Genomic DNA, 27,851 nt, shown 5'->3' with positions numbered 1-27,851 from the left:
TGATAATCATGAAAACATTTTATAATATGTCAATGTCTGAACAGATAAATTGACCATAGAAATAATACATATTTGGTATCTCCCTGTAAAAAAATCCAAAATACCTTCCTTTCAATTTTATTTGGCAGAGCAACATATCACATATTACAAACTCAATAGGAGCCCAAACACTCTACTTGGTGAAACACAAGTTCTATTGTGCAAATTTTGAGGTGAATCAGCAATAATCTCTGCAGTAATGGCTTTAGCATTCAAAGTGTGAATTCTGCCCATTAGTTCGCTGCCATTTCAATCCGATCTTTAGTGCAATTGCCAAAAAAAAATACTGGAAAAGATTGAACAGGCTAATACCCTATAAATTGCAGCTTCGAATAATAATATAAAGTGCCAGAAAGTGAGTTTATTGGTGTGGAGATTTGGTATTCAGCAGATAAACTGTCATTTTGCTGTGGCGGTGAAACGATACCAGCTGTGTTTCCTGTCTGCCCGTTTGTCATGGTAACTACCTGGTTCATCAAAAGTGGTGAGAAAGACTTAGTCATTATGACTGAAGACGGGGTGTGCCGGGGAATCGAAGGAGGATCTTAAATGCTTCTGAATGTGGCAAACAATGAATTGTTGAGTTACGCAGAGATGGCTCCCCAGAACACAAATACACATACATCCTCATTAAGCTTTTAACAATAGTAATTAGTCTTGGCAAATTAAAGCAGACAATGTGGAATGTGCAAGAGCCACATATAAAATACAAATACCTAATTTGTTCTGCACAAAACCCCACAGATCCCACATTTCCTTGTTAGGCAATTTCACCTGATTGTTGGCTGACACCAGCTGTTTGGTTATTTTATGTTGACAACAAAAACTAACACTGTCTAACATTGTTCATTTTTCAGTTTCCTTTTTTGGATGTAATGTAGAGTCTTTAACCATTTTGCCCCCTGCCTGAGTGTTACAAAAATGGTCTCTTTCAGTATACGCAACCGATGGCGTTTTCCTGAAGACATAAAATAATGTAGTTTAAGAAGCAATGAATGGTACAATGTTAACAACAATTTTTCTCACACTTATTTTAAATATTTGAGTTAACCATAGCAAAAAGAAATAGATGAACAGTTGGCTTTCTAAAATAGTTACCAATATGACTTATCAATTTTATGGAAAATAAAAGGAATAACAGTTCATATGGGCTCCTTCCCATCACAGTCTTGTCAGTTTACCTGGAAAAGATGCCTTTGTCTGTGTAAAAGGATAGCAAGGATACAAACACAAACAGTGTACATAACCAGGCATAGTCTGTTTCAACTCCCAACACAAACATTGTTTTAAATATGCATTACCTGGCCACTTACACAGAACCTGTGCCCATTGTGACTTCAGGACAGTTTCACTCTATCATACCTGACTCTGTATGCTGAATTGAATGTTTCTGTCGTTTCAGTTAACTTATAAATGTTGTCTTTTCCATCTATCACAGACTCATTTTGTCATTGCTAAAATAAGCACAAATGCTTTATACAGGAGTTCCCCGGTGTACGTAAAGGTTCCGTTCCGCTCTATGTACGCAAGTCAGTTTTTGCATAAGTTGGAGACTCATTACTTGAACTACTGGCTCTTTACGTATCAGACGTAAAGAAAAAAAACGTAACTCTGAAATTTTCATAATAGAGGCCTATGAAAATATTTTACGTAAAGTCGAATGTGTTATGTAACCCAGGGAGTGCCTGTACGTGTCTCTGGAAGAACATTTGTTACTTCCACAGGTTCAGAGCATGGATAACATGCCACACACAACAGTCAAGCAAATTGAACTCTGTAGTGTATTGAAATTCCCAACCGAATGCAGAAAATAGGTCCTCAGAAAATGGCCAGGGAGTGTGTGTGTATACATATATTTACACACACACACACACAGTGTATAGTCAACCATTACAGAAGCAACTATGCTGGTTTACATTATACATAAAATATGATAAAATGACATAAATATTGAAAACCATATTAGCTGCAAACCCTTAGGTTTATATAGATGGTGTCAGTATTCATTCATGACCAAGCCTATATAACAAAAAGAACAAAACACGATCTAGAGCTGCAGAAGGTGTGATATGCTTGAGAAGGCAGTTTTGGCCTCCTGGCTATAGAGTAGCACTCTGTGAATCGCATCTAGAGAGTGTTCCCGCCTGCACCCAAGCACGCTGTTGAGACAAACTTTCAGTAACACACTGTTTTGCAAGTGACAGACCTGAGGTGGGAACACAGTAAAAAACTAGCTTTATGTCCTGTCCTCCATTGAACAAAGTGTGTTCCTGTCACTTGCAATACAATGCATTACTGAAACTTTGTCTCAACAGTGTTTGGGTACAGGAGTGTCCTATAAATAAGACATTCACATCCCACATCACCGACACTACAGCAGCACTCGGACTCATTCAGGTAGTGATAGCATTTCTTACAGTGCCGTACTCTGCAGTAGTGTTAATATATATATATGATAAACACAACAGATAATATTAGGTGTCATAAATATTGTTACAGGCACTCAGAAGGAGTGAAAATGTTAAAAAGTTCAATTGCCTATTTATTTTTTATGAAACAGGTATTTTATGTGAGCAGATACTGACTAGTTGCTAGTAGAGGTACGCAGTGCAGTTTCTACAAAGTTCCTTGTATTTTGTCATGGCTTTGACAGGGGTATTGTATCACCGTGCTTAAAATAATAATAAAGGGAAATAAAATATTTCAAGGGAAAATCTAATGGTTTGTTCCGTCAGACAACTGAACAAACTGAAAGGCACCGCATGTGAACACAAATCCCTAAGAGAATGAGGGAGTGATGGCACACCGATATATCCCCACTGCCTCCACTCCAGGCACTCAGACAGGAGGTTCGTTAAGAGGCTAAGAGAATAAGAACACTTACGAGCAGAGGCAATCCCATTCACAGATCTGCTGTATGTACGCCTTCCCACTGTAACTGAGACCAGCAGGTACTAATTGCACTTGTTTCAAAGGGACCAAGACTACATAAAATCGCTTTAAACCCAAAGGAGGCAACACGGCTGATGGACTGGTCGATCACTTGACAGCTGGAGTGTGCGTTTACACATCTGAAAACCGATGTGACATTCAAAAACACATTTCGGTCTGTTTGAACTGAATTCAGTTGTATTATCATTACATAAGGTGTATTTTTAGATATCAGGGCGAGATACTGTATCACAGTGTGTAAATGGATGCAATGGCTATGTTCCATATTGAGAGTTATCTTTGGTTGCAGCTGGAAACAATGCAGTAGAGCAATTGGACACTATCTCCAGTCCTACAAATACCTATTTTGCAGTTTCATAACAGTTTTTCTATGTTAAGATTAATTTGTTTATACTAACATGCCATTGTCTGTATCAGATTTTATACCAGTTAGGTTTAGAACTGCAACTGAACATCTTTCTAAATTGCATCTTTAAACACTATATTTTTCAAATGTTACAAAACTGATTGGTTTAAGCATTAACTGATTTTCAAGATAGCCATTCAATCTTTAATAAGTATATTTATAAAACAGAAACCTTTGTTTAAATAGCTCTGAAATAATGTAAAGCAAACTTAAAGCACTCTCAAAACTCTCAAATCCCAAATGTCTTAAACTGTATAACACACCACATATTCACTTAAAAACACAACCCTTCAGCACCAGTTTTCAACTTGCAAGCATGTTGTAAGTAGATCTTGGTTGGTGATACAATACTCGTATCTAGCAGATACAAAATACGACTGGAAAAATGTATGTGAGCGCACATATTTGCACATACACACACACATATGTATAATTCTAACTTACAATGTTTTTTTTGGCGATACACATTGAAACAAAACACTTATTTTTTTATATACACATTTAACATTGTAATAGTTTGATAATAAACTAATTAGAAATGTCACTTTGTAACAGTCTGGATTGTCAGATTGAGACATTTTTGGCAGAGATGAGGTGGATTACTCGGCCTTTATTTGCTCCCTGACTTCCAAAGGCAGGGTTTCAAACAAGACATCCTCCACGATCAGGCCGCCGCGCTTCAGACCCCGACAAGCGCCCAGCTCGGCCGGCAGACACTCGAAGTGGTTGCCTTTGAGCTCTAAATGAGTAAGTGAAGTCAGGTAAGAAATCTTTGGAGACAGCAGGGACAGAGTGTTCTTTCCCAGCTTCAACGTCTTCAGCTTCTTGCAAAAGAAAAGCTCGTCTGGCAAACTTTCAATTTTGTTGCAAGTTACAGAAAAATACTGAAGGCTCTGCAGCACCCCCACCTCAGGGGGGATGAAGCGAATGTCATTATAGGACAGCTCCAGATATCGGAGCTTGTTACAGAGGAAGAGGTGGGAAGGGAGCACCTCGATCTTGTTGTGGCTGAAATAGAGTCTTTCGAGGCTGGAGAGCTTTTTGATGTGCTCGGGGATATACGGGATGCCGTTGTGCCACAGCTTCAGGCAGGTGAGCTTGCGGAGGTGCTGGAAGCTGAGGATCTCCTCGATGGACTTCAGGTTGTTCTCTCTCAGGTCCAGCTCCTGCAGGTTGACCAGGCTGAAGACGGCATGGGGGATCCTCTCCAGGTCACAGTGCACCAGCTCCAGGTCGACCAGGTTGACCATTTTCTTTAGGTTGTTCAACATCACCAATTTGGTGCCGTCATTGTGAATGTAGAGCTTCTGCAAATGACTGGACACGTCCACGATAGACTGAGGGATTTTGGTGAAGTTGCTCTTCAGATATAGCATTTTGAGGGCCTTGAGTTCTCGCAGTGACTCCAGGGTTATGTTCTTGGACATGTCGGGACTTAAGGACCCAATTAGGTGAAGTTCTTCTAAATTGCGTAGGCCGTATAACCAACTAGGCAGCTCTCGTCCATCATCAAACTTCACTCTCAAGACCTTTAGGTTCTCTTTCAAAAAGGAAGTGGCCGCGGTGTGGATTTTCAGTGAGCACTGGTACAACGAGAGCTCTTGCAGATCCTCCAGCTGGGCGATAGAGGCTGGGATTGTAACATTGTTTATGATCTCCAATTTCAGTGACTGCAATTCGGTCACTTCGAAAATAGTATCTGGAAGGCCGGACAGCATGAACAGCTGCAGTTCCAGTCTATTGTTGGCGTTGGTCTGCAGCCTCTGGCGTAGTTTCTCAGCTGTCCACTCATTGTTTAAGTTCAGCTGTTTCAGTTTGTTCTCGCTGACTTCGGAGAGGAATACCGCAAATCGCTTAGAATACAGAGGGTCGTACTGGTCAATCATGTGAAGCATGAAGGCGAAGTCGTTCTTCACGTCCGGAATGTCGTCAATCCCGGTTTCCTGACGCACGTACTCAAAGGAGTACTCCTTGAGGGAGCGGTAGAACAACCAGTACAAAGTGTACAGGCACGTAAGTCCGTAAACACTGACAAAACACAGATAGCAGAAGGAGAGTTTGGAGAACAAGTGGGCCATGGTGTGATTGCAGGAGAAGTGTTTATAGCCAGTCATGTCCTGTATGTCCACATTGCATGTAACTGTGAACTGCACTTTAGACACCAAAGCGCTGTTGTAGGCGATGATGATGAGAAACTTCAACACTTTCAGCACTGTCTGACGAACATACATAATGTACAACAAATCCCCCTCCTCCACATGCAAGCGGAATTTTTTGACCTTTTCAAACAAAGCCTTGGCTTGCTCTCCTTCCTTTTTGTCTAACGCTCCAGCAGCTGGCTTGTCAACAACTAGCTTTTCCGGGATGGACTTGAGGGACTGTGTCTTCACCAGGTTGCCCTCTATAGGCGTTGTGGAGAGAATGGGCTTGTTGAGACTGTTCTTTTTGTTGTCTTTCTCCTCCGGATTTTCCCCCGACACCTCTGAGAGAGCCCTGGTCGTCCATGGAGAATCAAAACATTTCCCCAAGATGGAAATGAAATGCTCTATTTTTGAGCTAGACCCTGGGAACTTGAACCAAAAGTTGCTGCACATCATAAAGATAAGAGTGTGTATGAGGACCAAGTAGGGAAAATACTTGGCGTACCAGTGCAGTGCTCGCTCGTAGCACATTTGATTTATAAAGCTGTACTGCTGCAGGTCCAGATTGGTTTTCAAGCCTTTCATTTCATGGACAATTTGCACGGAGGAAGCAGGACTGGGAGCTGCTAAAGGAAGTTCAGGCCGCAGTTCATCACTTGTGTTGAAGACAGTTTGGTTTGGCGCGGATATGCTCTTGGGAAGGCAGATGATTTTGTCTTGCATTACCTGAAATTTGAGAAAGAACAACTATTAGAAATCGATTACTAATAGTGATAGTGTACTCTATCAATGTCTGATAATCTGATAAAGACCTTTAAAAAAAAAAACGAGCATGTGTATTTTCATGACGAGGTATGTACTGTGTAATTTCAGTGAAAGGACTGAAGTATTTTGTTATTGAAATATCACTTTACAAATACTAAACAGAGGAAATCACAGTGTTTACACTGAGAAAAATACTGAACCAGAATTATTGTTCCATAAACAGGAAACCAAGTAATAAATCTATTGAAATTAAAATCCCTCATTCTCCAAACAGCAATATAGGCAGCAATTATGACTGTTTCTGTTAACATGCATTATGTAATAAGAGTATTATGTCACTTTTATACTTTTATTTTTATAACAAACCCAAAGAAAATGTGGGTTCCTAAACATCTAACATTTCAGCTAAAAGACAGCCATGGAAGAAAGGTTATTTTGTCTTTGAGAACAATTTATTTAAAGAATACAGTGAGGGGAAAAAAGTATTTAATGATCAGTCTATAATTTTAATGGTAGGTGTATTTTAACAGTGAGAGACAGAATAACAACAAAAAAATCCAGAAAAACGCATTTCAAAAAAGTTATAAATTAATTGGCATGTTAATGAGAGAAATAAGTATTTGACCCCTTCGATTTAGTTGGCCACCAGGTTTAAACACATCTCAGGAGGGATTTTGTCCCACTCCTCTTTGCAGATCCTCTCCAAGTCATTAAGGTTGCGAGGCTGACGTTTGGCAACTCGAACCTTCAGCTCCCTCCACAGATTTTCTATGGGATTAAGGTCTGGAGACTGGCTAGGCCACTCCAGGACCTTAATGTGCTTCTTCTTGAGCCACTCCTTTGTTGCCTTGGCCGTGTGTTTTGGGTCATTGTCATGATGGAATACCATCCATGACCCATTTTCAATGCCCTGGCTGAGGGAAGGAGGTTCTCACCCAAGATTTGACGGTACATGGCCCTGTCCATCGTCTCTTTGATGCGGTGCAGTTGTCCTGTCCCCTTAGCAGAAAAACACCCCCAAAGCATAATGTTTCCACCTCCATGTTTGACGGTGGGGATGGTGTTCTTGGGGTCATTCCTCCTCCTCCAAACACGGCGAGTTGAGTTGATGCCAAAGAGCTCGATTTTGGTCTCATCTGACCACAACACTTTCACCCAGTTCTCCTCTGAATCATTCAGATGTTCATTCCTCACCGTTCTCATGATCATCGAAACTCCACGAGGTGAGATCTTGCATGGAGCCCCAGACCGAGGGAGACTGACAGTTATTTTGTGTTTCTTCCATTTGCGAATAATCGCACCAACTGTTGTCACCTTCTCACCAAGCTGCTTGGCGATGGTCTTGTAGCCCATTCCAGCCTTGTGTAGGTCTACAATCTTGTCCCTGACATCCTTGGACAGCTCTTTGGTCTTGGCCATGGTGGAGAGTTTGGAATCTGATTGATTGATTGCTTCTGTGGACAGGTGTCTTTTATACAGGTAACGAGCTGAGATTAGGAGCACTCCCTTTAAGAGAGTGCTCCTAATCTCAGCTCGTTACCTGTATAAAAGACACCTGGGAGCCAGAAATCTTGCTGATTTATAGGGGATCAAATACTTATTTCCCTCATTAACATGCAAATCAATTAATAACTTTTTTGAAATGCGTTTTTCTGGATTTTGTTGTTATTCGGTCTCTCACTGTTAAAATACACCTACCATTAAAATTATAGACTGATCATTTCTTTGTCAGTGGGCAAACGTACAAAATCAACAGGGGATCAAATACTTTTTTCCCTCACTGTATATTCAGCCATGATGAAGGACACCAAAACAATAATTCAAATTGTATTGAAGAAGCTAGATGATTAAATTCCAACTATGAGATTGTATTGCTGATTTGTCCATTATTGCAATTCAGGAATTTATTTTAGGTTGGATACATTTCAAGACCTTCACTGTATTCCTCCTAGGGAGTAAGACACAAATAAAAAGTTGTGTACAGTGGCATTTTTTAATTGAAATTCAAGTGAACAAGGAATCTAATGTTTCTAACAGGCACTAAAGCTGACAGTAATGGAGGTTATCTCAGCGAGTGAAATGAGTCATGTGGGGAAAGGAGAAAAATAGGCAAACCTGGTATGTACTCCAGAGGGAGCCATATTCACTCAAATACAACTTTTTCACATAAATCTAAACCTGTCTATTAGTTCCTACATTTTCTCTCTCTATTTGTACCACATTTCATCCAAACTGAAAACTCCTCCTCCCATCTTTTCAATGCAACATGCATTAATTAATTTACACTTGGGGCTACTTATGCACTATAACACTTGACTTTTTAGAATACACGGTTATGTACAAGATTATAATTTGAAGAATGCAGGGAAATATCATTTTCTGTGATTATTTTAGTATACAAAGGTAATATCAAGCAGGAAACTGAAATAATTGCTAATTTCTTGCTTTCCAAATGTTCATTCATAATTCACATACAAATACATAAAATGATAGTTCTTGGCATAATTGGAAACTAATAGGCATGAATATGATTATTTTAAATATAGCAGCTACAAAAAATCTGAAATAATGTGTGAATTGAACAAAACTAGCAGGAAAAATTTGTAACTGTGCAAACTTTCCTTCACGTCTGTGACCATCATTAAAATAATCTTGATTCTAAATGTGTTGGTTGAATATGTTACAGGCTGCTGTTTACTTCGCCCTAATCCAAATAACTATGCTATTAAAAGTGTTTGCATTGTTGCCAAGAAATCTATTTACAAGATCATCATTTCTACAGCAGCTGGTTTCCATTTGAGGACGGTGCATTAGACTATCATTCATCTCATCTATAGAGCATATTTAATTATTCATGATTTTCTATGCAAGATGAACAGCAGCCTTTTAAAAAAGCCAAAAGCCATGATTGCCATAGGCATTAGGGGGCATTGCGTGTTGATTTCAAACAATAAACAGTGAATCAGCAGTAACAGGATTATAGGAAAACAACAAAACAGTAAAACAGTGAATACAAAATATGTTTTTGGCTATGAACAGTTTCTAAAAAAACAAGCCAAGAACAATCTACAAATACATAAAGAATACATGCTGACAATTTTAGTTTATATGTTTTTTCCAAGATTCTTATCTTAAATTATGTATTTAAGAACAACAGCAGCAGCAAAGTGGACAGTTCCTGTCAGTGTTTTGTAAATGCTTATATTGAAACCTCCTGGATTAATTTATTTCCTGGGAACAATTTCTCTCTCATCACTATAAATTTAGTGCTATGCAAGGGAAACGGAAATGATTTGTGTCAATTATTTGTGTTTTTGCATGTGGAGAACATTGAGGTAGTCAGATGCTCGATGTTTAGAGGCTTTCAATTTTTAGGCATTTCAATATTGTCTACCAAAAAAAAATCAGACAAATGTGTAACGAAATCAGAAGCAGACAAACTGAATGCCTTCGGCTAGTCGACAAACAGAACTGGGCCTCATCTTGAGAGTCTGGGAGAGTTAATGAGGGAGTTTTAAGACTTCAAGGAGGAGTGCTAACATTCCTTCCCCTTCCGTTTGCAAACTCCCAGCAAACTATACTGGCTCTTTCATCAACACAGCACTGTTTATTTATGGGCTCTACAGCACCTGCCCACAGTCTGAACACACTATGCTTAGTTACTTGGGTATTTTACTTGTCCTTCCTGCATGATTTACAAATCACTGATATACATCATACTATAAGCGATGTCACTCTGTTCAGTGTATCTCACAACTGTGAAAAACAATCCCTGTAGCTCCAGTTTAATCCCCACTGGCTTTATATCCCCAACACATCTCGGTGCTGTTGTTGTTGTTGTTTCTCAGATTCCTCGGGCATGTTGAATTTCTGATGAATGATGAGGTTATGCTATTTTACTATATTAACACTTGAGGCCCAACGCTATTACCTCTCTTATTTAACAAAGCATAATGAGCAAATTATGAATACATCTCACGATAATATATAAGCTCCTTTATTGCTGTTTGGACAAGGTCAAGTCTGTGATGCTCCATTTTCTGTAAGAAATTATCTAATACTTTGAATTCTTCTGAACTGCCTTAATGGTCCTTTTAACCAGCAATCTCTAGTTGCTTTAAAGTTGATTAAAAACATTATCTGAACTTGGTAAACAGCTTTTAAAAGCAGTGTTTTCATACACAATAAATATGTCTCTTTTTAGAACTAATCTCCAGTACATATATACATGCTCATAATCTGTTATATGCATTTTTAATTTTTTTCTATTGTTAATAAACTGACTTCTCCTTAAAGAGTACTTCATCAGCAGGCAGGGATTTATTTAACATGTCCGACAACTAGCATACATTATAAATGATCGGATAATGCAACTTCCTTGAGAAGGTGTCATCAGAAGCTAGCTGTGTCCACCTTGGGGGTTGTACATTTACTCACAGGCTAAATCTGAAAACCCAACACAACTTGTCTTATGCCTTCATTCCCCCGCCTCCAACATGAAATAATGCAGCCAACACAAATGAATGAACAAAAACAAAAAACTGAGGAAAAGACAATTCTATGGTTATTATTGCAAGGCAGCTTTTGGAATGAAATCCGACGCCCCACGCTGGAGATGCCACTGACCTGCAAGGTGCAACCAAACACCCCGATCATGAGCATGACCACCGAGAGGTAGTCTGTGAAGACGTCCCACCACGGCTTCAGGACCCGGAAGGCAGGCTGCTGCTCCGAGAACTGCCGGAACTCTGTCATGGGAATCATGGCTCCTGTGGAAACACCATGTCGATGTGAGCATCTCAAAAAAACAACAAACAGCTAAGCAGGGCACACCAAATGACTTGTTCTCGTCTGCAATGTCCATCATGTTCTAATAATTATGTGCAATGTTAATATAGCACAGTGGATGTTTTGAAGGTGAAGCTGAACTCATGCCAAATACAACACTGTAATCAACACTGTAATCATTCTTTCTTTGGAAGATTAATTTAATATTAATAAACTGCATTCTTTTTTTGGCTATTTGTTTTATGTGGAGAAATCATCCCAATAGTAAAGAAAGTGGCTTTCATATCATATGTATCATACATGTAACTTATACATAGGCTATACAGTGCTCAATTGAACATGTGAGGTTAAGCTCTGAGTATCGTGTTCCAATCTAGAACAACAAGCACCTGTAGCTGCAAGCACATCGAAAAATATTTTCAATAAGTGCAGATGGAGATATGCTTTTTTTTGTTTGTTTTTACATTTTTAAAAAGAGGCATGAAAAACAAACCCAGCAGAACTGGGTCTCTCAGAGTTGAACCAAGATGAAATGATAAGTACCAGCTGAACAATTTCCTGGCATACTTTTGCTGTGGAAGATAATTTTTTTAGTTAAGCCCAACTAGGCTCTCTCTCAAATTAACAATATCCTCGGCCCACCCCAAAAGACTGAACTGCTTCCAATGTCTCCCCCAAATCACATAGTTATTTTTGCTAATTTAAGCCTAGACTGATGTCAGGTACTTATCCTACATTTAATCACAAGGCGTGGATTGATTAATCAAGCAGATCAAAAGCTAAATAAATACCATACACACCAGTTTATCACATCTATGTCACATCTCTTCTGCCTCTAATGATTCATTTGGGGAGTTATAAAATGGTGGCAGCTTCTGGAAAACACACTTCTATCAGGAATTGTGCAACTGACCAGAATATGCTGTTGCCACCATAAAATCCCCAATGAGATGTGCTATACATAAATCACCTTTGGCATAATCAGCACAGTGAGTTGCATGGTGAAGCAGGTAACATTACCTTTAAAAGGGACATTGAGGGAGAGCTTAAAAAGAAGATTCTGCTCATCAACTAGAAACAGCAACTTATGTTAGTAACCCATTTACAATATATTTTATACATAAATTCATGCATATATAAATGGAACATAATTCTGTATATTCATCGAATCTAAAAGGCGGTTTATACTCTCCCCACACTTTATCCTCATATTGTGGATTGTGCCAGGCCTGTGCTGTGCCGCCCCCCCCCCCAAAAAAACCAATTTGAAATACCCCTTCACAGTCACGCAATACTTTTGTTTGTGTTAATGGGCTGAGTGTAGAAGAATGTCCCCCAGCGTGGCCAACAAAAGATTTCCGCTTGGAGAACCCTGAAATATTTCATAAGCATTAAAAGAAACACTGCACTGAAAGCTTTTTTTTTCCATTCCAAGTATCAAGTGTAAACATCCACACTTTAGGGCTACAGATAGCGAGCAACTGTCTACTGTAAGAAGTCAAGGGCGCATGGCAGTAATTCTGTGCGACACAATCAGGTCACTGATGACATTTGCAGATTGCTTAGTAAGGCTATCTTTTCAGTGGGTTTTAACACAGATCACAGTCTATTCTTTTTGTACTGGTTCTATTTACCAGTATAGTCTGGTTTCTTCACTTCACTGTATGCCACAGACAAGGCACCTCCCCCACCCAGAGGGCAGACAAGACACCCCCCACTGGGCAGATCGGCCATGCCAGTGGGGAGACCACAACACTATACAAGGCCTTTCTGATTTTCACGCTGCCTGCTTCTGTAACATTGTCTGGAGGGGAGGCAACCAATAGGCCTAGGCCTCAAGCCTCTGTTTTCCCATGTAATAGTCTGTCATCCAAGAGGAGCTTTTGTTTCTCCCTCCTCTGTGCATAATGGTTTACTTTTACATTATGCATAAATCACTCCTATGTTGTTGTAATCTATCAAGCACTGTGTTCCAACTTGCGATGGGCGCTTTACCATATAAAAATCGATCGATTGATTGAGTGATTGACTTAATACATACTATTAATCTGAGAAATATAGGCACATATCAACTTATTTTCTTACTTTAAATCAAAAGATTCACAGACAAACAGTTAACTCACTTAAAGCTCACCTTGTGACATATTTATTGTGGCCTGTTGACATTGTTGGTGGCCTGTTGACAAAATAATTGCTTTTGCCTTATGATTTTGAATTTGCATATTTACAGGACAACAAAGAACTATATCAGTACATATAAGGGTGATTAAAAAAAAAAACTTTTGTAACAGTGCATGGATGTCAAGGAAATTATACTTATTTATCAGTATTATTATTTCTTCTTTGGTGTCTGTGAACCACCGGTGGCTCTTTCAAAAAACCTCAGATAATACTTGTAGTGAGTAGTGCATCTGATATCAGCAAACATCATTAAGGCAACAATTGTAAACAAGTTTTCATTACTGGTCTAAAATATAATATTAATAATACCGTTATGTACTAGATCGGGTTGGGCTGAGGACGATTAAGGGTCAAACAGAGTTCTAATGCAGTGATGCACGTTTCCAGTAATACTCTTAATTAGCCGACTTGGATAAATATTTATTCTGGATCCAAAATTAGGCATCCAGTTGTTTTCTCTCTACTTCAAAATGTACTCCCTGTGCCTTTTCGCCTCTCAGTCCCTCAGTAAGTTTGCAGAAAAGAGGGAACTGCCCTTGGTTTCACTGGTTTTTGCAGGGTCATGACTTAACATTAAATATGATGCAGGGTTTCAAAGACATTAAGGCTTGTGGCTCAGCCTGCTGTATAGAAAGAGGATAATCACATTTTCTCTGGAGGAATCATTCCTGGAATTACCTCACTGAGTATAACTCAAGACTAAGGAAACCGGACACAGCTAATACATGACAGATACATTAATATAATGTCCATCAGCTCTGTATGATATTCAACACACATACATGACTCACAAACTGAAGATCACGTCACTCATATGGAGTCACTTTATATTTCATGTTAAAAAAGACAGCTTCTTGTGTAGGTGTAATATTGAAAGAAATAAAGGGTTATATTAATGTACAGTCTTGAAGGTTTGCATATTGTTGTGACAACATAAAACATCCCTGCATTTTTTTAACAATGTCTAAAACTATTCTCCCCTTGTGTGACCTTTCATTTAACAACCAGGAAACTCTTTTTCAGATACTGTATCTGCCTTCCTGGGAGGAAATGTTGTAATGTTTTAATTTGAAATGTTGATGTTTTAAAAACAAAAAACAAAAGCAAGATAGGCCTGGTTCGCATCCTAGCCCTCAGCTACTGCATGATGCACATATTGTAAAGCATGTTGCCTCTCCATTTTCTATGTTTAAAATGTTCTCTTATGATAGTGCAATAATGTGTGATTTCTGTTACTTCCAAATATTGTATTTCACTCCGGAGAGTAATAGTACCAATCTATCTCAACAACAGCCAGTAAAGTGTCTACAGAACAGACAGGATAGATCTCGCAGGTCTAAGCCCATCAGCTGAAGTGTGAAGGAATGTTATCTTAATTAACTTTCATCCAATTAAATACCAGGAGTATGATTTGCCTTTAGAAATCCAGTCTTACTGCTTGTTGCAGCTTACCTCCACAGCAATGCTATTTGCTCTGCTTTAACTCCTGAACTCTGCAATATACACCGCTTTAAAACAGTCCTCCACTCTGACACAATCCAGCCCTTTACCATTTTACTGTAATCCCACTCTGTTGATTAAGATACAATCAGTGGCATATACAGTCTAAAAATACCTCTTGATCCGTCTCATACCCACCCCCAACAAATGGCTCAACTCTTTTTTTTGTTTGTTGATTATACTGTGGTTAACCTACACACACTACAGCTTCAGTGACACACAGACCTTACACTGCAAACTTATTTTTATCATCATCATCATCATTAGTAGTAGTAATAGTAGTAGTAATATAAGTAGGCCTAGTTGTTGTTGTTGTAGTAGTAGTTAAAAATACATAAAAAACGTGGACTATTATGACTTAATCAACTGCTATTTAAATGTGATGGCACTGAGGACAGTAATGTAATTATTTTCTGATCTCTATGCGGATTTGTTTTGGCAGCAAGTGAGCCTTTTGATCTCAATTGTACGCTGCCTGAATGTGTCGAGTGTAAACTTTACTTACAACACGACAAAAGAAACAGATACAGTGCGATTTAAGGTGCGCCCCCCACCACACACACACACACACACGTGTTTTTCTCATTACAGTGTTAACCTTAGTGTTTTGAAATAACGCAACTACCACTTCCTAAAACACCATCCCCGTGGTGTTGTACAACTAAGACATTGTCCCCCATCGCGTCCCCACGATCAAATCCAATGCAACTCTTTCCCTCTGCCAAGTTTACAGCCTTTCTCCTCCAATGTACAGCTTGCCGGGTCTCCATCAGCGCATCACCAGGCAGCACACACACACATGCACACAAAGAAACCGAGCAGCTCAATGCAATACCCTATGCAGAATTAGCGCTTTAAAGCTAAAAATAGGACCGATTTGCTCTGCCTTACCCGTGTGTCGATCCTCACCAGCCTCTGGGTTGGGTTACAGATAGGAAACTTGCGAGGGGTGGCCTCATGTCCTTGCGCCGCAGTATGGTCGCTCGGCTCTCCGTTATGTGCAGAGCTCAATAATAACGCATGCTAGGGAAGCACAAAGACGGCACACACTGACGCCGGGCAGGGCGGGGACTCCGGCAAGTCCTGAAAGGGTAGATTGTAGTGAAACCCCCTTGCTGAAGAGAGGACGAAAAGGAGAGGAGCAGTAAGTTGGGCGTCTGGGATTTTTCTCATTCAAAACCTCAATGTAACTCTCCACTGCTGGGCTGGGATAAGGCATCGATTTTACAGACGCATCCTCTTCTTTTGTGCCAGCAAGACAATATAGAATAAACGTGTATGTGGGTTTCCGCCGGTCCTTTGACGTTGTGGCCAAGGCCTGGACTGTGTGGGGACTCTTCTGGGTGTTTTTTTGGAAAGAATATCCTTCCTTTAGTTCATTGCTGCTCTTGGGAGAACAGTGGGGGATACACCTTTCAAAGGAAGTGCAACAATATGTCAAGGACATTCAATAAACAATGATTTCAGGAGACACACTGGATCTATTTAGAGAGGGTTTGTAGTGCTATTTTTGGGTGGCACAGCATGGGTCTCCTCAGTAAATTGAAATAATTAAATTAATATACTGTTCTAACTGAGTAATACATTCTCTAGGGACACACTGTTTCTGCCCTTTGTTATGCATTCATTCATTTCACAAATTAGGTCACAGTTATCATTTGTCCAAGTATTGGCCAAGTTAATGGCCATTTGTTATAAAATTAACATCTGCAGTAACCAACTAATAAATGCTGCTTTCAAGACCACAAATCGAGTTTATGTGAATCCCATTGATGTCATATCCTTGATGTTGTCTTTCTTTTTTTTCAACCTGACAATATAGTTCTTTCTATTAAGGGGCAAAGATAAATATCCGCAAAGGATGTTTCCTCGGAGAAAACTTATAACAAAGAAAGCCACACACAGCCCAAATATTTACATCACACCCATAAAACCATGTGTCATTTGCTAATAATAATAGACTGCTCGTTTCATTAAGCACTTCAGAATGTATTTTTCTCATACCACTCTTATCCTCACAAACGCAGATGGTCTCCTCAGCATTGTGACTTTAACATAACTTCCCGGAGTTTTATTTATGTTTCCAAATCTCAATCCAAACGTTGTGTCAAAGACAGAGAGCCTTGTGCCTACACTTTTTCTACAGAGTAGATTAGGTCATTATCTCCAAAGCCTTTGTTGTTACAAATCAGTCTGTTGCTATCTGGCAAATTTGCCTAGCAGTCTGACTCACATTGATTCAGTTGCTCCTTCTGAGAGCCCCGAAAGCGGTCTTTGACACTGGATGGTAGAGAATTGAACAGGCGCTCCTCCACCTTCAGCCCACTGGCTCGTAGACTCAGGCACCCTTCCAGTTCTGCTGGGAGACTTTCAAGTTGATTCTCCGTAAGGTCCAGCTGTACTAGGTTTACAAGTTCTCCAACTTGAGGAGGCACTACTGACAGATTATTGTTTCCCAAAAACAAAGACTGGAGCATTTTACACAGGAACAATCCATCTGGCAGTTCATCAATCTAAACAGAAGAGAGGAACAGAGGAAAAGTGGGATTGCGATATTGGGAGCAGAAACCATACTAGGGCACAATCTTATTTAGTGGCTTCCCCATCTCCTCTGGCTAAAATGTCCCCGTGTGAAGTGACCCACACCACAAAGCAAATTGAAACACAACAGGTATTAAAAAGCTTATGTGACTAACAAAATGTCTAAAGCAACAGTGCAGGACAATATAGTCACAACAAATGCTTAATCTAATCCTACAGAATGTAAGATCCAGTCCTTGAGTGCCACCATCAAGCATATTTTATAGGTTGCTTTTAATGCTGAACACCTAGTTATGCAATTCTGAGCTGGGGTGAGGTTGCCATTGAAGACCTGTGCTAAAAACCCTTGGTGAACACATTTCCACAAGTGACAGCAGAATTGATAATTGAGCTGAAGCTATTTTGACACAACGCAGGTTGAGGAAAATGCTTCTGAGCTTTACTACTAGTGATCCCCTGATTCCTGAGAGCACACCCCCCACAGTTTAGGAAAATATAATTAAATGTTTTTATTAAATAAAATACTTAGTTTTTATTAAACATGCAATGTGATATTTAATGGGGTGAAATATTGGAAGTACTAGGTTAATTACACATTTTTGTAAAGCCCCATTCATACTGAAACTTATACGGCTTTATGGTGGCATTTTGTTGCCATCAAGGTGTGTGTGATTGGGTTTATGCCGGCATTTCAACACCAGCAATTTTCCACCTTGTCTAACTAGCAATAGGTCTGTGTGAATAGAGCATGAAAATGAATGCCGGCATTTGACGTCACATCCTTGCGTTGTCGACTCTAACTGGCGTAACCAATCAGAATACCGTAACGAAAAACAGACTGAGTTGTTAAAACTAGAGGCTGAAAATAATGTAGTCACTGCAATTCCGAGTCTTATAGATGAATCAACAGGTTGGTGACATATTTAATGCTAATTGTCACACATATGTCAGAAGTTATATACCAATAAATCATGCAAAATATAATCTCTATACACAGGCAAACATTGTAGACTGTATTACAGTGTACACTGACGGTAGTTTGTTTTTAGTTATTTAATTTTAGGGCAGTATTGTCAAACTTTACAAAATGAAAAATAAAACAAATAGTTTTGAGCAATCAATCAATTGCAGATCTGCACACCCAGACTTTTGGTAGGTATATACACACAATGTAATGTCATACTTTTTTCTAATTCATTTTAGTTGATTTAACTTTGTTGAAGAATATGTCAAGATCCCACACAATGCCTCTCATTACGCGACCATGAACTGAGAGCCGAGTCTCATATTGGGTTCACTGGTTTAATTGATCTGTGACCACAGGGTCCAGTGACCACACCACACAAACGCACAACCATACAACTAATGAACTGGGCCCCGTTCTTCATAGCCGCCTAACTGCCAGATAACTTTCAGGATAACTTGACAGAAGTCTGTCGTTTTCCATTCCTCAAAGCAAGTTTAAAGTCCAGCTGAGTAAATTACCATAGCAGATAGCCTGACTTAAATGATCAGATTAACTGAATCCAACTGATTAGCCTGATTAGTTCAACCAGGCACAAGGAACAGGCCGTGGTCATGACGTATCGTTTGCGTTTCCCCCTTGACTGTGTTCTTATTACTGAGTACGAACCGAACCACCGTCCTGGTTAGAACCAATAGCCCAGTAAACACAATGGATGGAAACTGTCAAAACAGGGAAATTATCAAACTTTTACAAACACGTCCAGAATATTGTCTCCTCTCCTGAATCCACATGCTTCTGTAGCGTCTTGTTCCCAAGGCGTCAGCACTAATGCCTACTTTCTCTGTTGCTGTGTAAATGGGTACATGCCTGCATTTTGATGGCTTTCAAAGCCAGTGTGAATGGGGGTGTGAAAGGAAAAAAGCAGGCAAACGTTCCCTGCATTTTGCTGGCATTTAATTGTGAATGGGGCTTTTGTGTAATTTAACACCCAAAGCAAAAATCACAACATAGTATTTGACACTTTCATTAAATAATGGCAATTAAGAGTATTAGCACATTAGCATTGAATAATACATGTATTTAATTACATTTGTATTATATAGCATATGCCATTTAAAGCCTGCTCTTTCTATAGGTCTTTAGAGCTGTTGTTAGGTAAGTGGGCAGCCTCTAAGAAATGTAAGATGTAAGGAAACTGGATAAGAGCAAGATTGTGACATATTTCAAATTCACTGTCAATTACTTTGGAAAGCATTCATATTACTTATGTGGAATTAAGTTGCTTTTGCAGTATGAAACACTGTTTACAATGCTTCTGTACAGCATTAAACTAATCATCAACAAGCATCCTGAGGCCAGATGTCTACCAAATACGGCCAATCTGAAGATGAAAGCATTCATACTCAACTTTGTTAAATGTTTCCCTCTGCCAATTTGGTCATTTTGTACATTATATTAGAGGTAAGTTTTAATTGTCTAATTTGAACCTAATGAAACTACATTATGAAACTGGTAAGACACATTTGTGAATAAAAAAATTGTTTGGTATGAATCAGAATCAGTTCTTAATTCATATAGACTATTATATATATATAGTCCAAGACACCAAGATATTAACTGAAATACCAGGGTCACTATTTTATTTTACTATTTACTATTTAATGTTGTTTTAATATTGCCACTTACATTATTGTTGGTGACAGCAAAGTATTGCAGTTTCTTCAGGTGCTGTATTTCATCTGGAATAGTGGACAGGTTGTTGCAGCAGAGGTCCAGGTGGTGTAGTTTGCTGCACAGGAACAGCTGTGGGGGGAGACTGGCGATGTGGTTATCTCTCAGGTGAAGTTGCTCAAGGCTGTCCAGAGCCCCTATGTGCATCGGGATATATGTGATGCAGTTGTGTTCCAGCTTAAGGATGCAAAGTCGTGGGAGGTGCTGGAAACTGATGATCTCCTCGATTGTTCTCAGGTTATTTCCATTGAGGCCGATTTCCTGCAGGTTGGTGAGGCTGGAGACAGAACCGGGGATGCGCTGTAAGGCACAGTTCAGCAGCTCCAGACACGTTAGGTTTAACATTGTTTTCAGGTTCTGCAGAACTGTTAATTGGGTGCCTTCGTTGTCTACAGACAATTTCTGTAGGGAAGGCAGGGAATTGGTTATCACTTGAGGAATACTAGGTAAGGCATTCTTAAGGGACAGAACCTGCAGGTTTTTAAGCTTCGTCAGTCCAGTGATGAAGACTAGATTCTCCTCAGGCTGGAGGTTCCCATACCAGTGCAGCTCTCGGAGGTTTTGCAAGCTGAAGATCCAGAAAGGAGTCTTATCTACTTCTGTGCATTTTAATCGTAGGATCTTCAGGTTATTGGAGAGAAACTGTAGTGCAGCAGAATCCAATGAGGTTGCCGTGTAGTGCAGCCACAACTCCTGCAGATTTCCGAGCTGAGTCACTTTCCGGGGGAACCGGGAGACGGGGATCAACTCCAGCTTCAGAATTTCCAGTTCTCTTAAATCAAATACAGCACTCGGGATCCCACTCAAGAGCAGGAGACGCAGCTCCACTTTCCTCTGCGCATTTCGTACTACTTTCCGCTTGATCTTTTTTAAGGGCCACAGATGATCCAGACTGATCTGTTTGAGCATCTTTTCACTGACCTCTGATAAGAAGACGGAAAACCTTTTGGAGAAGAGGGGGTTGTAGAGATCCAACAAGTGAAGAATGAAGGCAAAGTCGTTCTTAACGTCGGGAATGTCATTGTAGCTGCTTTCATGTCTAGCTGAAGCAAATGAGTATTGCTTGAGGGAATGTCTCCTTATCCACCACAAACTGTAAATACACATGAAACTATAGAGGATCAGAAAAATGACATATACCAAGGACAGCATTTTGAAAATGGAGGCCAAGGAATGGACACAGTGATACCTCTGATACCCTGTTAATGCCTGGATGTTGACCACACAGTCTACATCAAAAGAGATGCAAGTGGTAGCGTAGGGGATGTAAGCGAAGATGATAAAAAGAATAACCCCTTTGGCGAGAATCTGGTTCCTATACAGGTAATAAATATCGTCATTCTCTTCAACTTGAACTTTTAGGCATTTTACTTTTTCGAAAATGGCTTTGGCTTGTTCCCCTTCTTTTCTGTCAAAGACACCAATGGGCTCAATGCCTGCCAGATTTCCGTCTTCAGCTGAAGAAGGTGGCTTGACAGGAGAGCATTTGAACAAAGTGGATTGTCCGCCACGTTGCTCTGCTACCGATTCTGACAAGGTGCGAGTGGTCCAAGGCGAATCACAGCACTTGTGCAATATGGAAACAAAGTGCCCGAGCCTTGAACTGCTGCTGGGGTACTGCAGCCAGAAATTACTCGCTACCACAAGGGCCAGCGTCTGCAGCAGCACCACGTAGGGGAAGAGTTTGGCGAACCAGTGGAGATGCTTTTCATAGCACATGGCATCAATGTAAGCATACTGCTGGAGGTCAAGGTTATTTACCTCTTTGGGTAAAAACAGGCGGCTGGATGCACTGCTGCCTGCCGTGGTGCGATTTGCCAACACCGCATCCAGACTGAAAGGGTTTTCACAGCCGCGATCAGAGGCTACCTGACACGGCACACAGAGGATCTTGTACTGGCTGACTTGCAGGGTCCCGGCGAGTGTGGCGATCATGAGCATCACGATGGAGAGGTAGTGACTGAAGACGTCCCACCATGGCTGAAGGATGCGGAACAATGAACAGCCATTGAAAAAGTTCTTAATCTCAGTTCCCGTGAACATCTCACTGATCTGCAGCAGGAATAAAGTCAGTCGTTAGGGAAAATCTGCCTGTCACTTCACTTGTGAAGAACTAAATTTAATGTTTCTAGATACATTTCACATTCCTAGAGTTTTAAAGCTGACTCTGTTTCTCTGTTATTCTTGGACCTGGCAAAGGCTGACACAGTCTCGCTCAACAGTATAGATTATTTCTATCATTTCAAATATAGCTATCTTATCTCTAAAGCTCTGCATTCTGTTGTTGCCCTGCATTTTGTTGTTTAACAAAACTTGCTGTGTTAGCATCCTTGACCAAGAAGGAAATAACTCTCTTCTCTGTCTTGTACACAACCCATCAAATACCAAATGTAACTTTTGATGTTGATGTTGAGACTATCTGAGGATAAAGAATCCATCTTCTACCACACAATGAGTCTCGTGCTATTGTCTGCAACTCGTTTAGTCCATTCAACAAAACATAGGGCCAGATTAAATCAAAACTATGACCCACCCGCTAATAGCAATCTACAAACCTGTACATCATAGCGGTTACATTTTTGATTAGAAGAAAGTGGCATCTTACTAAAAATGAAGCCACAACTGAGTACAGTGCTGTAGTTTTCTATTAGCGGGTGGGTCAAAGTTTTTACTTAATCCCAGCCATTGTCTGAGTAATATAATTTGTCCTGAATTAAAGGAAATAGTTCCAAATTAAATTTGTTCTAGTGCTTTATTTTAAAATCAAATCATAAAAAGATAATTCTAATAAACATAAATGATTATTAGATTGGGATTGTATAAGTTATTAGGTTTGATAAATTGTATATTTTCCAAAAAATAATAATAATAATGAAATAACAGTTTTAAAACACCCAAATTCTGGTTTGCAGTGCTTCTTGATTGGAAATCCAGATCCACTTGATGGATTACAGGGCAGTACTTGATATTTTCATATTCCTAAATTCATATTCCTAAATTAGAGGTCACTAAACATCAAATGTTCATTGTAAGCCCTTGATATCTTGTGTTTTGTTGAGAGTGAGGTGACCTTGCTAGACTACAGTAGACTGCATGGGGTGCATTGCAGGAAACAATTAGAGTAGAGTGAACGTCTGATCAAACATGCTGACATGAGAAAAGCTGACGTATTTATTTTTAATTTAAAGTGACTTAAAGGCATTAGTTAAATTGAAAGCTTATTAACTGAAGTTCTAGAAAGGAATTCTGCATACAATGACGCAACAGATTATTCATTTAATATTTAATCCAAGTTATTATATCTGAAACTGAATTATAGCAAAGAGACATAGCTTTGAAGAACACAGTGCAAACAGCTTGGCATTCAGTTCAAAACAGGAAACAGAAAGCTGACAATCCTCCCACCCCCCTTCCCCTTAACCCTTCAAGGATGCATGTTGTTTCATCTCTCGGTCTATACACACTGTTAGGGAAAATTATAGTGTTTCAACTGCCTTTTTATTTTCTCTCTCTGACTCAGTTGTTTTCTCAGAACAGGACACAGTTAGTCATCAAAAAAAACCTTTGTCCGAAAAGCACATGTTCTGCTAAATCCAGTTCAGACAGTATGTAGGAAAGGGAAAGAGAAAAACATAATTGAGGACATCAATCTCAAATAAATAGATACACTTATGTCACACCAAGCCAAGTTTGTGTTGGAGGTTTCATATACATTGAGATACAGAAATGCAGGCAGTGTTCATATTCTTCAACAGCCGCTGTGAAGATTTCTCAGAGTTGCACTGGAGACAGATCATTATTTAAATGGGAGTTGTGTCACAATTTTAGTAATTTAAGTAATAGCATTACATGTAGCAGAAACGTGAAAGTGCTTCATGGCTTTAGCCAATTTTACCCAGAGTCCACTGAGATTTAAAAGTCTTGTTTATAATCTCAGAGGAGATAATTAGAAATGTAGGTAGACTCAACATTGCTACAATTTGTTTTTCCTCATTCATGTTGACATTACCAGTGCATATTGATTCAAATTTCTTAATTAAATATTGGTAACTTTTCTAAATACTACATTTGTCTATAAGGTTTTTTTTTTTTTTTTTTTTTTTACAAAGTTGCACGTTGCAGCTACATATTTCTTCTCGCCTGGTGATTTGTTCAACCACCATGATCCAGTCCACCCCCTTTTATCATAGTAAGGAAATAAATAAAAATCATATTTGATCAATCCTAATAAATGTTAATTTCAACATCCAATCCAAAGTTATACATAACATTTAACATTTAAAGTTTACACATAACACAAATAATTTCATATCATTATTATTGTGATCTTTTTCTGGTCTGCAACGGTTCTTTTTTTCTGTAACCAAGACTGTAAATGTAAAGACTGTATACGGTTAGACTGTAGGATATAGGTCAGAAATACCCTGAGCCTCATATCAAAACAGCTAAATAACATATTAACAAACTGCCACAGAAAAACATGCTCAGTTTAAAAGCGCATGTTCAATATTTATTAAAATATAAGGTTTAGTAGGCTGAAAGTACCAAAGGGAAAAGGGAAATATATTTAATGTTTTCAAGTAAAAAAAACTGAAAATAATTTTGCTGCAGGCTTTTCATTGTGCTTGTAGTATGCTTGTCTCAGTGGAGTGTAATTTTCCAATTCAGGGTCGAGTGAAAGCCTATAAAAAATTAAACTGCAAGAGTAGCGTGAAAAATTTCCAAGCATTATAAATTCACTTTAATTTCGATAATTAGACCCAAAAGGCGCATACTGCTGAGATAATCTAAGAAAACGTATCCTTCAGGATTCATTTTTAATGTGTAACTTAGGTTATAAATAAATGAATAACTTAATCAAATTAAAAAAAAGAAAAGACAGTTAATTAAAAGTTGGACATTTAACTTGGTTACAACTTTGAACACAGAAACAGATGTAATTGATTACCAATAACAGTTGTGTGAATGGCCAACCCCGTGGAAGGCTCAGATCTCTTCTAAGGAATAAAAGCAGCTTTGTGCAATAATCAATTTTAGGAGTTCATCACATGTGGGAGGAGGGTAATTGGATTTTATGAAGTGATTTTTGAAATGAGAGAGTTGAGGATTACATTTGGGTGCTGCATTGGTAGTTGGGGGCTTCGGCCTGAGTGAAAATCAATAAATGCACAAATCCATTGAATCCAACACAATATGAAAAGACTATAACCGAGCAGCCTCCACTAAGTCAGACACGAAATTTGGCATTGGAAAGAAACTGTAGGCAACGGTTGTAGCTTTGTCTGTTGGCTGTTCTCTTCCTGTGAACAATATTCCAGGTGAATAATAATAGGAGCCCAGATAATGTGTCTATAAGCACTGGATAGAAGAACTCAAAGATTCCTTGGCAGGAAAAAAGGGGTGTATTAGTATTTATTTTGACCTGGGTTTGTACTTTACTGCTATTACAATTCATTGTGTTACAGTTCATTCAATGCACAAATTCGTTTATTTTTTTTTACCAATTTAAATTACAATGCTTGCAATAAATAATTGATGCATGCCAAGCTCTACTTAAAAATCTCAACCTTAGGCATCAAAAAGGCTTTATATTCTACTTTTCACTTCTTGCTTGATGTCCCTCATAAATTTAGCTTGTAGTGGCAAATTCTGGCTAAGATGTCCTGTAGGCTCATTAAAAATCAATGATCAACGGGGCTGTGACCAAATTCCCAGGATTTATTTATATTCTTTTCATTAATAATCCCTGTTTTTCCTCTAATGTTGCTGATGTTTAGCAGTACAGAAGACACAAATAGCTCAACAGGGTTTATGCAGTAATTTACACTCAAATGCATAAACACTATATACAATCCCATGCCTCACCTTTGATGCTCAGTCTCTCTCTCTCTCTCTCTCTCTCTCTCTCTCTCTCTCTCTCTATATATATATATATATATATATATATATTGGCAAATCCTTTTTGTTGTATTCTCCTTATTTAATATTATATTTATTAAAACATCTGCAATATCTAGATCACTTAATGTAATGATCTGGAAATACAAAAGATTTCTGTAATATAAGTATTAGTGCTCAGCGGGGGATACAACAGGAATCTCCCCCCTCAACACACACACATTTAATTAAAAACAAAGCTTAGTGGAACGCATTAAGCAGCAGATTTGCTAGTTAAATTGTTAATACGATGTAAATTGTACAGCAATAAATAAAGATGGCTTCATGGGGAGTAGATTAATTATTGGTGAGATGTATTATTTATTAAATGTTAATGTGGTACTCGGTTGTTTCAAACCATGAAATTCCATAGATAAGGAATCAAATAAAGGTCTCCAATAATATTTATTGATGTTCCTACAGGCCTTTCGGAATTAGCATCTGCTGTTTTTACTTGTTAGGATTTTGTCCTCTCTGGATTAAAAGAGCTGTTTGTATTTACGATATAAACGGCTGTCTAGGTTGCACTGTGGGCTTTTTTGTCTTTAAATATTAAGGCTGTTTTCTCCATTATACATTGCATCCCGACAAGCCTTGTACTTATTTCAGGGGAATACAGTGTTTAAGGTTCATGTGGAATCCGATTTAAGCCTTTCTCTGATATAATGCATAATGTTTTGGCCTGTAATTCCAGCCTTTTCATTATTATTTACATCATTGTTTGGTAAGACACACACTGTTTTATACTGTTGGATATATAATATAAAATATAACACATTGCATTGGTATAATTTCATTATAATTTTACAGTTGTAAGCACTCAAATATAAAGTAGTTGCATATGAGATGGTTTTGGAGATTTCAGTTTTTCTGTATACAGTTTCACATTTTATTTCTAACACTGAGGTCTCACTTTGGAATATGACACATGAGAAACACATTATCTCAACTATTTTGCCAATCATGATATTTAGTAGCCTAAGCTGACTTTATACTAAATATAAATGGCATGATTTCTTTAAAATAAAGATTACAATCATTCACATGAAATAGTGTTACACCTGCGTCTTTTTATAAGAGGACAAAATACATAATAATGATTAATTTACAAACATCATCTTAAAATATCCCAGATAGCAAACTAAGTTGGCCCAACACTGGTTTATGGTTAGCTTGGTTAACAAGTGGTCAGTTGGGCCAAAATTATCCCTTGAGCAAAATTGCACCACCATCAGTTACTTACGTTGGACACATTTAAAAGAGAACAAAAGAAAAAGTGTTTGGCCACTAAAAAGAGAAATGAAAATGAAAAATGGCAGATTAAAACCACATTAGGTTAAAACAAATTATACAGTTGATTAGTAATGACTGTTAATGCAAACAAAACCTACCTGTGAATTTCAACTTCCAGACGTTGACGTGACGATGACGTCAGCTCTGGTTCCGGGAATTGTTTGTTTTTTTATTATTATTATTATTATTATTATTATTATTATTATTATTATTATTATTATTATTATTACTACTACTACTACTACACAATCTATGTTTGATTAAAATACACACTATTCATTAACTATAATATAATATAGAATATATGTAGAATTGTACTTGATGAGATAAATACTTTTTCCATTTTTATATCTCCAAAAATGCAATATTTAAATTAATCAATAGGCTTCATCTTAACCTCTAAACTATTTTTAGAAACCATTATCATTTCATATCAATAGCTTAACTCTCTTGACTTAAAACGTTCAATTTGCACATAATTTAAATTAAATTGTTATGTAATTAATAATATCACTGAAATATAGGTTACACTGCAATATGTGGAATCAATTATGTACTGTAAAAGGATTAAATGCAAAAAACAAACAAACACCTATGCTATGCATTTCTT

At 38.5% G+C, this 27,851-nt stretch overlaps 2 protein-coding genes across 2 annotated transcripts; both read right to left on the bottom strand.

Annotated features, from left to right (window-relative positions):
• Positions 1 to 16,016, bottom strand: LOC136714452 (volume-regulated anion channel subunit LRRC8C). The gene is made up of 3 exons (XM_066691963.1): positions 15,664 to 16,016; positions 10,930 to 11,072; positions 1 to 6,264 (listed from the first exon to the last, which is right to left on the bottom strand). The coding sequence occupies exons 2-3, from the start codon at positions 11,065 to 11,067 to the stop codon at positions 3,997 to 3,999; spliced, it is 2,406 nt and encodes an 801-aa protein (XP_066548060.1). The 5' UTR covers positions 11,068 to 11,072; positions 15,664 to 16,016; the 3' UTR covers positions 1 to 3,996.
• A 622-nt stretch (positions 16,017 to 16,638) lies between these two features.
• Positions 16,639 to 22,054, bottom strand: LOC136714453 (volume-regulated anion channel subunit LRRC8B-like). Its single transcript, XM_066691964.1, has 2 exons — positions 19,967 to 22,054; positions 16,639 to 17,285 (listed from the first exon to the last, which is right to left on the bottom strand). Exons 1-2 carry the CDS (start codon positions 22,052 to 22,054, stop codon positions 16,989 to 16,991), a joined length of 2,385 nt encoding a protein of 794 aa, XP_066548061.1. The 3' UTR covers positions 16,639 to 16,988.
• Between the last annotated feature and the right edge of the window lie 5,797 nt (positions 22,055 to 27,851).

The sequence above is a fragment of the Amia ocellicauda genome, chromosome 19 (genome assembly GCF_036373705.1).
Source record: "Amia ocellicauda isolate fAmiCal2 chromosome 19, fAmiCal2.hap1, whole genome shotgun sequence".
Taxonomy (NCBI): Eukaryota; Metazoa; Chordata; class Actinopteri; order Amiiformes; family Amiidae; genus Amia; species Amia ocellicauda.
This window is presented reverse-complemented; position numbering and strand designations above follow the sequence as displayed.